Raw genomic sequence first — 12,391 nt, forward strand, 5'->3', positions numbered from 1 at the left:
TCAGCTGTGTTTTCAGACATATTACTCCACACAGTCAGTTGCTTAACTCTGCTGTTAAGTTGCCAAACCAGGGAACGGACCATTAGAAAGTGTGTGGAAATTTTCCGTTTTTGCTCTGGGCCAGTAAGGGAAACTGCCAGTCTGGTGATAATTATAATATTGAGAGATGACGGGAGACTAAACCAATTAACATCTAAGGACCGTGTCTGCTAAATGAACTGCTCAAACAAATAGAAGAGATAAACTCAACCGGCGACCACACTCAAGCTCACCCTGCTGTGTGCCCTCCTCTTCACTGTTAGATTACAGCACAAAACACAGTGATTGTGTTTTGATCTGTAAATAGCAAGGCAGTTAGGTTGAAAACTGGTATTTGCAGGGGCACTTAAGGTAAAAGCTAAATATGGTTCAAAGCAGCATTTCTTTGAATTGTCCTTGTGTGTGAAAGACAGAAGTTCAAGCTCCCCATAACATCAGCTTTCTTGCAAATATGCTAGGAAACTCCTATGCATTACAGTAATTTTATTTACAATATAAAATGTATTTTTCTCTAAGTGCAGAGTAAGCAAAGAGGTCAGAGGAGTTTTCAGCATGGTGCCACAGTGGCTAAGTGGACAGCCCCCCTGGAAACCCATCTATGTTCATTGTTTGCATTAGATCAGATGTAACTGGCACCATGCTGTTGTTTTTCTTTGAATGAATAAACTATAAGTGGCAATGTTCTGTATGTTTCAGCTTGTTTTGGCATTAATAAATGTTTGTGCCACAAAAAAACGTTGCTATCCTATTCATATGAACTGTTTTGAGGCCAATCTAAATGTCAATGTATTTTGAGTAATGCTTTTCTACAGGCATGTGCCTGAGACTGTACGAACAACGTATGATGATGAGATTTAACTGTTTCTAAGAATGCCATTAACTGGCGCTCAGAAATGCCACATCATGATCTCCAGAGTGCCATTGGTCTCAAAGCACTCTCTGTAGAGTGTCCATTGTGTGTTGTCTGCAGCTGCAGCAATAGTTTTAACTCTCCTCTTTTGGTTGCAGCTTGTGGGCCACTTTTTTTTTAGCACCCTCTCTCAATTAACTGTGTTCTCGGTCTGCCTCAGAACCCCTAAAACACTTTCCCAGCTCACTCCTTTCTAAGCCTTTGCAACCATTACCTCTCTCTCTCTCTCTCTCTCTCTCTCTCTCTCTCTCTCTCTCTCTCTCTCTCTCTCTCTCTCGTTTTTAAGTCTCACTCCCGCCCACCGACCCCCAGCTACTCTTTCCCTTTCGTCCCTTTTATTCTCATGAAGTTTGCATTCCACACCTCCTCTGCAGACTGCACACAAAGGAGCAGAAAGCGCCACTCCTGACCTGTGGCAAACATTCCAGTCCTTTAGGCCCTTTCACACAGCCAGAGTGCCTTATCCTTCTAGTACTATCAGCCAGAACAAGTCTCTTATCGTGGTGATGCCACCAAGCAGAGGGCCAAAAATAGGGATAGTCAGTGTGATGTACTTGATGAGGAATATTACTGTAGAACTTTTTGTAAAATACTTTTTTTTTAAAATAACCCTGCAAAAAACGGTTTATATTAAAGTATAACATTTTTTGGGAAAAATGAAGTGGTTTTCTCAAAGTTTGATGTACTTTGTACATTTAGGACAGTACCTAATCACAATCCGTCTTTAATTAGGATGAGTGAAAACAGACAATGGCTTTATAAAGTCAGCTTGGAAAGCAGTGAAGAGTCCAGGAGGAGCATCTGCTCATGTATCCTTAAAGTCAATACACCGGAAATTGACTATTAAGCTATAAAAGTAGGGCTAGAAGAGAAGTCGGTGTCATTTTCTGTGACTTGGACTGCGATGGAGAGGTTACAGATGGATGATTTAGGCTCAGGGCACAGCTGGAGTGTGCTCAAACCAGGTGTCAGAGAGAACAGGTGAACGCTCTAACAAAGGATGTTGAAATTGCTACTAGGAGGATTGAATATTGTAGATACACAGACACAGAGGTGCAGTAGGGAAAGTGGAGAGGAGAAAGTTTGAGTTGAAAAAAGGAGGAGGATTTACAGCAAGACATTAAAAACAGAGAAAACTTTTGGCGTGGAAAAGCATGCATGGGCTTGTGTTATCCCTTCCTCTTTGTCTCTTTCCTCACTCCTTCTGTGTCTTAGTGCTTCAATCTTCTGAAATTCCACAGCAATAGCTTGGAGGCTGGTAGACATCACTGGCTGCCCAGCACCCCTCCTCATCTCCAGCCACACCACCTGTCCACTTTCTCCAAAATCTCAAGGGACACAAGGGAAAACATGCCAGGAACGGCCCTGACCTTATTCCAGCTGCTAACTCTGGCCGTTTTTGCACCATATCCACTTTAGGACAGCTTTAAAATGTGTCTGTGCTGACTTTTACAACTGTTATATTTTTTTATATTACGCTACCGTTCAAATTTTGAATCTCCTGCCACTAAAGCTTAATTTGTTACAGTCAGATGGCTAAGAGGACTACTCTATATTGTTTTGAATAGTCTTTCATGCTTTTAGATTGGAGAGAGTCCTTTTTACAAATAGGTGTTATTTAGTTTGAAGGGTTTGTTTTGTACATGGAGAACAAAACACTGTGCAATTGTTCAACCAGGCTGACAATTGAAAGGGCAGAAAGAGACAAAGATCCCTCTGTGCAACAGTCAAATAAGAATAGAAGAAATCCCCAGTCATTGGTCAAATAAACTGGAATCTGAGTATCAAATGTGTGCAGATTTAAACAGGAACAGGCCTTGTTTCAGTGTCAAGTGCACAATAATGCCTATAACAAGCTGGAATATTAACAGGTGTGTTGCTTTAGAAAAGCTTTTACTATAGGTTACTGTAGGGTTGGCACATTGGAACTGGATCTGAACATACTATGAACTGACAAATAATGTCTGTTCAATCTCCCCACTAAGTATACTGCAGAGGGACCAAAGAAAAATGAAAATATTAAGGGTCCAGTTGCACCATTGTGTTTTAGTAATGATCAAGGGTCTCTTAGGCTTTTCTTGACTGGAAAACAAAGTTACAACAATATTCTCCCCTTTCAAGCAACACTGTGGGGACATCATCTATTAAACTATTTCAAATGTAAATTATATAAGAATGGAAGAAAAACATCAACATAACATCTGATTCCAAACTTTTCAACAGCAGTGTAATTAATATAATGATATATTATAATCAATATGAAATAAGGGGTCAAATAAGATAAATGAAAACTGACTTAAAATTAATGATTTGGTAGGAAAATAGCTTTAGGGTTACTTGGTTAATTGTTCAGTCAGTGTTGCTTGGTTGGTCTGGGTCATAGGTTCATGGTCATTTCTTATTCTCAGACCTATCTGCCTATCTGCCATGAAAATGTAAAGCTCTTAAAATGTTTGCTGTTACATTAATAGAGTTCGGGCTCAAACACACTCTTTTTTCATGTTTGACAATTTTTTTGGCTGCCATTCTATTGCTATTCTATTGCTCAACTGTAGGTTACTCTGAGATTTTCAGGCAAATGCCTGATATCTGAAACATTGCAAAATATAAATATATAAAGTAAAATGTCATCACGGCAGTGCATGTTGTTTTTTCACACTGTCAGCTTGGATTTAAAGCCGCTTTATCTGACAATGCAAATTATACATTTATTATCTCATTGTAAACTTCTGCTTTCTGGTGAGAGAAATGGGTCATAGCTTAGGGATGTTCTCAATAAGCAGGCATCAGCTTTGTGAGACAGCAAGAGGAAATTGGGCCCAAACTCTATGTAAGCTGACAGCCCGCTCTCTGTTGTCAGCACAACAGACAGTTTATCACAAGCAGTGATGATTGGATGAAGATTATTTTCGTTATGTATTCTTATATGCTGAGTTATATGCATCACATGCTTGACATTGATTTCTTTCATAGCAAGACTAAACCTGTCTTGTCGGCTGGTTATTGGCTGACCCAGGACTCCAGTCATTGTTAAAATATCTTCCCTTTGGGAGAATCTCTTCAAAGTTATGACGGAAATGTCTGCTGTTGGTGATGGATGTAGTAACCTCAGTTTACCCTCTGAGGATAGAAAACTCAGGAACCTGTCCCTGTCCTCTCCCACTGTTCCCTCTGTTGGTCTGCGTGTGTGTGTGTGTGTGTGTGTGTGTGTGTGTGTGTGTGTGTGTGTGTGTGTGTGTGTATCTGCTTTCACCTAACCTCTTGTCTTGTCCTAAACGTGACCTTGATGCTTAACACTGTGTTAGCATGTTAAAATGGGAATGGGGTTAAAGGGGTTAACCAGGGGGGAGGATTACATCATGTGGGAACTATATTCATCATTGTATACTTGTAATAGTTTTTTCAAGGGCAGAAATGTTTTGTGTCGAGCAATAATCATAAATAGCTTGCAACGTTTTAGTTGCACTAGTTGAATACATAATAATGTTTGTATAAGCTGTTTGTATAAGCTGTTAAGAAAGTATTGACTCGTGCAGCCACAAACATTTCACTAGCACTACTCCATCTCGGTCTCTTTAGCAGTATTCTCATAAGTATTTATACATTTTATTTGATAAGTAGATGCAAAAAGTGAGTTAACAGAGAATGGCATCAGCCACAGACTGCTTTTAACAACTCACTCGCTCACTTGCTCTTTTGACCAGCCACTCATCCCTTCTTGGGGGTTAAGAGGATCAGTATTAGAGTATATGGAAGACTTACAGTTTGTATGTGATTGCATCACATTCAGCAACAGGCCCAGACACAGCAGACTCTGACTCTTGCACTATGGCCTTTCATTAGAGAAAAAGAAACAAGTCTGGTTTGTTATCAGCGGCACTTTGACCCTTTACAACATCCGTCAAGAATAGGGTCCACTGGTCACCACGACACAGCCCTGCTAGTAGCATAATTGTGAAATTGTGAGACATAGCTGATAACCAAACCCACACCATTTTTCTTGCCTTCTTATATTCAGTTTATATTGGGATTACAGTGATGCTATTAGCATTGGGTTTTGATGAGGTATTATACAGTCAGTAAGCCTTAGTGCTAAGTATGCTGCACCGTTCCTTACCACCAGATGGCAGTACAATGCAGCGCTCAAATTACCATAAACATTCCCTTCCAAAATAAGGTAGACATGGGATGACTAGTTGTATAAATAAATCAACTAAAGCCGAATAACAAGCTTAGCAACAGCAAATAGCATATTAATAATAATAATAATAATACAAATGATAATAATAATACAATGCAATTTGTTATGTGCTGCTCAAATATAGCTAATTTGAAGTATTGTTAAAATTAAATTAACTAATTTCATTTAAGTATACATGATTAGATAATAAGAAAAACGTAAAACAAAAAAAACGTTGGTAGGCTACCGTGAAATAAAACGTTTGAATAATTACTATTGAGAATATTAAACACCACCAGGTATGACCAAAACATCACGTGACTACAGCATGAATATTACATGATTATTTGTTGTAAGGGTCACCAGCTCAGAAATCAAATAAGCACTGCCCCCTCAACAAAACACGCACGTGCGCGCATGCACGGCCACACATTTTTAGAGGAATTAACCCCATTTTCAGAGCAGGCGGCACCTATCAAGTTTAAAAATCCTGTTTGCAATGCCGCGTCTTTTTTTGGTTACTGATTTTTATTGAACATGTGACTGAATTAGAGGCTCACATGGCTGAGGTGGCTGCATGATCCGCTTTAGTTTTTTAAAGTCCGGTGATCGGTAGCTCCCTCGGCAGCGACCATCCAGAGCAGAGGACCGCTGCTAAACACGGCGCCCATCCGGACAAATCATGGCGAACAGTGGGCAGAAAGTTGTGCTGATCACCGGCTGCTCCTCCGGCATCGGGTTACGAATCGCCGTCACGCTGGCCAAAGATGAAAAGAAGCGTTACCATGGTAAATGCGCTTTCTTCTACATTGTTTCTTTGATCGGACCTATAAGTAGCAAGCCTGTAACAATGTGGTTCGCTTAGGAAAACCTATTTCGTGTTTACTTTTCCTTTCAATGCTCTGCTAATGCACCAACACTCCTTTACGCACAAAGTTCTGTTGAGTTTCATGCGCAATGAAATTCTCTCCGCCTTATAAGTGATAAGTGATTTGTTGTAATGTCCATTGGAACAACTAACTCTAGTGATATCGGATCCATATCCTTTTGTAAGGACTGGGATCCAGTCGCCCCTTTGGCTCAACAATTATCATCTGAAAGCGCAGTTTCCAGGGTAGGGCTCTGCAAGGATGCCGCTTTCCAGGCGGAATCATAAAAGGAGTCTTGTCAGTTCTCTTTCAAGTGACTTCTCCAGCACAAAGCTCCCTTTTATCGCAGCGAATTGTAGACCGCCTGCTCCGGTTTAGTGCCGTGTCTAATGTGCCTATAGTCCCCTCACTGGAGCGAGTGTTGAAAGGGGGACAAAGTTTGAGACCTGTACAAGCGAGGGTTCACTCTAAAGCAAGGGCCTTGTTTGAAGTCTTCATTGGTGCACAGTGGAGTTAAGAGTGTCCCACTTTGACATTGTTGGTCTGTGCGTCTACTCTCCTGCTTCCCAGCCATCGTTGTGTCACTCCAGAACCTTTTCCATGTAGTGGAGCCTCAGACAGAATTACATTAGACCACCTTCCCACCCCCACCCCGTTGGTAAGAGTTGGCCTTCAGACCCCCCTTGTTGTTACATGCGACTTTATGCAGAATAACATAATTAGCTGTGGGCCTGGTGGGGTCAGTGAGGTAACAGTGAAACCTGTGACTTAAGCAGTCATCTTATACATTAACTAATTAAACTAATTCAAGCAGTTTGTACTGCTGTCCTTCAGGAACCACTGTGCAAGGGTTAGTTCAAGTTTCTTTGGGGGCCCTCAGGGTCTGATGGGATTTATCACCATAGATGAGCAAAACAAAAGTGATTAACTGCTCCCATAACACCGGTTTGAGCTGATTTTTTTTCACAATGTGACCTGATTTCGATAAGGCCACCTCTGAGCAATGAAGCTGATCTGCTCATTCCCAAGGTCTTTAGAGATTAAATATTGCATTGTGCAAAAAGTAATAATTAGTTGCAGTAACATGCACCAAAACTCAGAGAAACCCCAAAAAGACCTCTGTGTGTGCAATGCAATGTGGTTAATTCAAGAATGTTTAAGCAGCCCAAGAGTAATTCCTGCAGGAGCCAGAAGAACAATAGATCTCTTGTTCACTTCTAAATCTCTTTGTTGCTTCATGGACACACAGTTTTGAAATCATGAGATTAAACTTAATTAGACTTCATGAAACGTCATTACAAGAATAGTGTGTATTTGTTGGATGATGACACTTACACAATGACATTCTAACAAAAAAAATGGGCAGAGTTTCATTACGAATCAGTCACATTGCATGGCAATGCAAAGCCTCCAAAGCATAGCAATCCCTCTTTCCATCTTACTTATTCAACCCTGTCTCTGTTCAGACAAGAATCAGGTAAGGGGTTCATCTTTATCTGTCAAGGACAACAGGTAGATCCAGATGAATGTGTGAAGAAGAGGTTATTTACTCCCGCTGATTGCCATTGGGCAACAGCACTGTCTCTCCTTTCTCTGCTAGAAAGCGTCAGTCAGCAAAGTGTTAGCACAACACACAACATGTAAGAAGCCATGAAAGCCGAGTCAACACTCTGCTGATAGCTGCTGTCATTGGTCATGACAGATTTGTGTCTTGTATGTGGGTCAAAGTTCAGAGGAAATCAATAATCTGTCTAGGTTGCTAGGAACTCTGACCTGCACATATGACTCTGTCACAACCGTGAGTGTGTGTCCGTGTGTGTGCGGAAGTCATTTAGTGAGATCAGAGGTTTCACAGTAAAGTGTGTCATTTTATCAGTGACAATGGGTCGAGGTGTTTTTTTTTTCTTTTACAGTAAATAATTAAACATGATTTTCTTAATGACTAAATAAGAAAATGAAAAAAACTGACTCAAATATAAAGTTGCTTTTTGCAGTGTGTTACTGTACGAGTCTAAAGAACCGTTTCCTGGTACTAAAGAGGCTCTATTTGTAAAGTTTGAAGCCACATCATCATACAAGTGAATACAAGTGAAATAATACTTTCCACTCCTCTGTTTCTCCCTATCAGTCATTGCCACCATGCGGGACCTGAAGAAGAAGGACAAGCTTCTGGAGGCAGCTGGAGACACATATGGCAAGACCTTGATGTTGCTTCCACTAGACGTGTGCAGTGACGAGTCGGTCAAGCAGTGCATCAACAATGTCAAGGACCGCCATATTGATATCCTGAGTGAGTGGGACATGCCTGAAACTAGGCCTGCATTTGCCATTTGACCCCTTCCCCAGCTTTGAATGATAGGGCGTCTTTGATTTGATTTAAACGTGGGTGTATACATGTGTTCTGTTTTTTATTTTATCAGAATTTTTTAGATCAGTTGATAACTAGTTTTAGTATATAACCATAAGTTGTTAAGAAATGTACTGCATGAGTTTCTTGTCTTTGTTTAGGAATGATAATCTAATGCATAGAACATAAACCTTGGACCTTCCTGCGATAGTAGCCTATTTTTAACCCAAACCACAATGTCGACCTTCCATGAGAGAGAGAAACAGTAAACATCTAACATACTTGTCAAGTGGACAAGCAAACTATCACAGTACAGTGTTATTACTGTTATAAAGCTACAACTTTAGGACAACGTTTTTTAAGTAACTGAAAGGGTTTTGGTGGCAAATCTCTTGTAGCACTGTCATCTGTGGTTTTGCAGTCAGACGGGGGAAGAGAAGATTGGGAGAGTCTTGAAATTCCAGTGGGCAGATAGATTCTGCACCCAAACAGATAGGACCACCAAACTGATATTCTGACTGAGTGTTTGAAATATAGCTGAAACTGAGACTGCAGCTCTATCTGCCCATGACACCTTCTTTTTCTTGTTATTTTTCTGAAGGGGGTCCTTTCAGCTTAAAAAGAACATACAATGTATTTTGAAACCCATAAATCTCACCACATCACCAACAATTAATTAGGGCCTTGGTGTTAATCAACTCATTTTATTGTAATTTGGTAAAATGTATGTTGCAGGATTAATAACTCTTGAAAAGCTGTCTATTTTTGTTTGTCATGTTTAAACCTTTAGTCTGGACAAAAGTTTTATTTATAAACCTGCATCCACCTCACTCTGAATCCAACATTACATCCCCCTTCACCTAATTACTCAAGACCCAGTGGCCCTTCAACATGGACTGTCGTTACATCACACCTTTCTGTCGTTGTCACACACTGACACCTGGTGGCAATATCAAGAAATACCATCTGCAATCTATCAATAAGGATCTGTTGTTGTCGAAAGGCCATCAGGGAACAGTGCAATATCACTTCTTCATGTTAAATCAACAATATCATCATCAACAATATCAACCATTTAAAAGTTGTGATAAGTGCAGTGATGGAGATAAAAGCGGGTTGGTCATCTCTGCGTCTGTGTGTTTCCTGTCAGTCAACAATGCAGGTGTGGGTCTGCTGGGACCTGTGGAAAGCATCAGCATCGAGGAGATGAAAAGAGTATTTGAGACAAATTTCTTCGGTGTAGTTCGCATGATCAAAGAAGTGATGCCAGACATGAAGAAGAGGCGTTCAGGACACATCGTGGTCATGAGCAGTGTCATGGGTCTTCAGGGTAGGATGTGTGTGTGTGTGTGTGTGTGTGTGTGTGTGTGTGTGTGTATATATATATATATATATATATATATATATATATATACAATTTAATTTATATTATATTATATATATATATATATTTATTTTTTTTGGGAGGACAGACCTGTGGAGATTCTTAATTCTTGAAAATCACTCATATTGACCTGTAAATCAGTGTTTGTGATTGATTTAATTAGTTAAGTCACAATTTAGTTTATAATACCATAAACTTTAAACATTACATAACAGAGGCACTTTTTTAAAATCTCTATGTAGCCTGTTGAATCCTATTGTTTTCCAATAGTAGTGCTAACAATGCTAGCAAGCAGTTTATCTGAATATATTTTATTTTGTCTGCCTACTATGCCTTTCATTTCCAGTAACGGTCTGCTTACCTCACTAGGGTTGCAAAGTTGTTAATCACATGCAAATAGGCTCAACTGACTTTCTTATTCTGTCTGGCTCTTGTATTGTTCTATGTGACATCTCTCTGTTACTTGGTTTATTTGAGCATCTTAGGCCTTTATGTGTGAATGATGTTTGACGCATGTCTACTATTAATCGAGTACTGTCAAATTTGAAAATACTATGCAGTGATGCTGTCCTTTATCTCCCTGTTTTGTTGACTTAGGAGTGGTGTTCAATGATGTTTACACTGCCTCTAAGTTTGCCATGGAAGGTTTCTGTGAGAGTATGGCCGTGCAATTGATGAAGTTCAATATCCGGTAGATTACCCTCTTCCCTCTGTTCTTCCTTCACATCTGTCTTTGCTTTGTACTGTAAATGCTCTCTCACACGGGCCTTTCTACATCTGACTCCCCAAAGGTTGTCCATGATTGAGCCTGGCCCAGTGCACACGGAGTTTGAGACAAAGATGATGGAGGATGTGGCCAAGATGGAGTATCCAGGAGTAGATGCTGACACAGTTCGGTATTTTAAAGACGTTTACCTGCCATCATCCATAGATATATTTGAAGCCATGGGCCAGACGCCAGAGGACATAGCCAAAGTAAGAGAAAGGTTTCTAACTCACATTTTACAAATCTAGCTCAGGATATGAGGATCAATGTTGTGTTTCTGTGATCACTAACTGGTACAAATATTCAACCGGCTTGCATAGCAATGAAATTAGTCAAACATTTATTTTGCTTCTCGTCTCTCCAGTGCACTAAAAAGGTAATTGAGTCAAACAGCCCTCGCTTCAGGAATCTGACCAACAGCCTCTACACACCCATTGTGGCCTTAAAGTACGCAGATGAGACTGGCGGCCTTTCTGTCAACACCTTCTACAATCTACTCTTCAATTTCGGCCCTCTCATGCACATCACCATGAGCATCCTCAAGTGCCTGACATGCAGCTGCCTGCGTAGACGCACTGTCTCACCTAACTAAATGGGGTCGACCAATCCTGCCCCTTACCTTTGCCCCCCCCCCCCCCCCCCCCTGTTTGTTGACCCCCACCGAGTTCCTACTGCCTTTTCCTGAGGTTTTGGGCTAAGCAGGTAGACAAGAGCCAGTAGCCCAGGAAAGGGGAGGTGCCTTTTAGTTCAAAGACACTACCATGATAAGCTTTGCCAGACATCATGCACAATTGCACAAGTTTGTCACAGAGATGTTGTATTCAGGATGACATCAAGTACTCACAGGCTCACACACAGAGAGAAACGTACATACATAAAACACAGAAATACAAGCAACACACACAAACATTGGATTATTGTACACACATACTATAAAGCTAAGGCCATGCCTTAGTCAGACATACCGTGGTTATATAGTTGTTAGATGTCTATATTGTTTAAATGAGAACTCACAGACAGGACATGAGTTGCGAGCCCCATGGACAAACAACAAAGCACAAAAAAATGAACTCTGATACGGAGACAAACAATAAAATTATTGAGAAATAATAATTATATAACTTGTAGCCTAGATAACTGTACACTCAGGCTCACCGGAGTTATAACATGTATGACAGAGTCCGAATGAATTTATCTTCTTTAATTGTTTTGTGCCCATAATTTCATTTTTTTAGTGTTCTCATGGTCATAACTGCTGTTAAATCATATTTTTACACTTTTTGATAAGCTGAAGGTTTGTGAAGGGGTGAGTCAGATATTTTTAATCTAGCTCCTTGATTTAAAAGTAAATAAAATTGTGATTTACCATCAATAGTATTTTTGTTTTTTAAGGAAATTAATAACAAAATGTGACCGCTTTGACTAATATATTTTATTGATACTTTCCTGTAAATTCTGCAAGATGTTTCTCTCTGTCTGCAAGACTCCTTGGGCACCAGGAGGGGGCAGTATTTAACTGTTTTTTTCCCTTGTAGTCAACCTTTGGATTTCATAGAACGATCAGCCAGCAGGAGCTGGAGCTGTAGTGTAAAGGAATTTGTCCTCAGTGGCCTGAGATAAACAAGTGCAATATAATTAAATAGTTAATATCTTGCAGACACTGGCCGTCTTTTTTTTTGAGCAGAATTGTTTCATACATTGGATTTTTAACAATATACCTCAACACCAATCCATAATTACAATTTTTTTTTGTGGTTAATTTGGAAAAAATATATTCTTTAGTGGTAAGCATTGTTACCATTTGCTTAGTTTTCGTTTAGCCTAACAAACCTATCTCAGCTAACAGAGACTTTAAGCTATTGGGACCATATTCAGGTGAAGACACACATAATGCCT

The 12,391-nt window shown here is 40.0% G+C and overlaps 1 protein-coding gene across 1 annotated transcript; it reads left to right on the forward strand.

Moving 5' to 3' along the window:
• Positions 1 to 5,544: 5,544 nt before the first annotated feature.
• On the forward strand, positions 5,545 to 11,867 carry rdh8a (retinol dehydrogenase 8a). The gene is made up of 6 exons (XM_068718907.1): positions 5,545 to 5,917; positions 8,127 to 8,288; positions 9,496 to 9,675; positions 10,327 to 10,420; positions 10,521 to 10,704; positions 10,860 to 11,867. The coding sequence occupies exons 1-6, from the start codon at positions 5,812 to 5,814 to the stop codon at positions 11,085 to 11,087; spliced, it is 954 nt and encodes a 317-aa protein (XP_068575008.1). The 5' UTR covers positions 5,545 to 5,811; the 3' UTR covers positions 11,088 to 11,867.
• Positions 11,868 to 12,391: the final 524 nt, after the last annotated feature.

The sequence above is a fragment of the Cebidichthys violaceus genome, unplaced genomic scaffold (genome assembly GCF_023349555.1).
Source record: "Cebidichthys violaceus isolate CVI_PGR_0920_01 unplaced genomic scaffold, fCebVio1.0.p SCAF_23, whole genome shotgun sequence".
Classification (NCBI taxonomy): Eukaryota; Metazoa; Chordata; class Actinopteri; order Perciformes; family Stichaeidae; genus Cebidichthys; species Cebidichthys violaceus.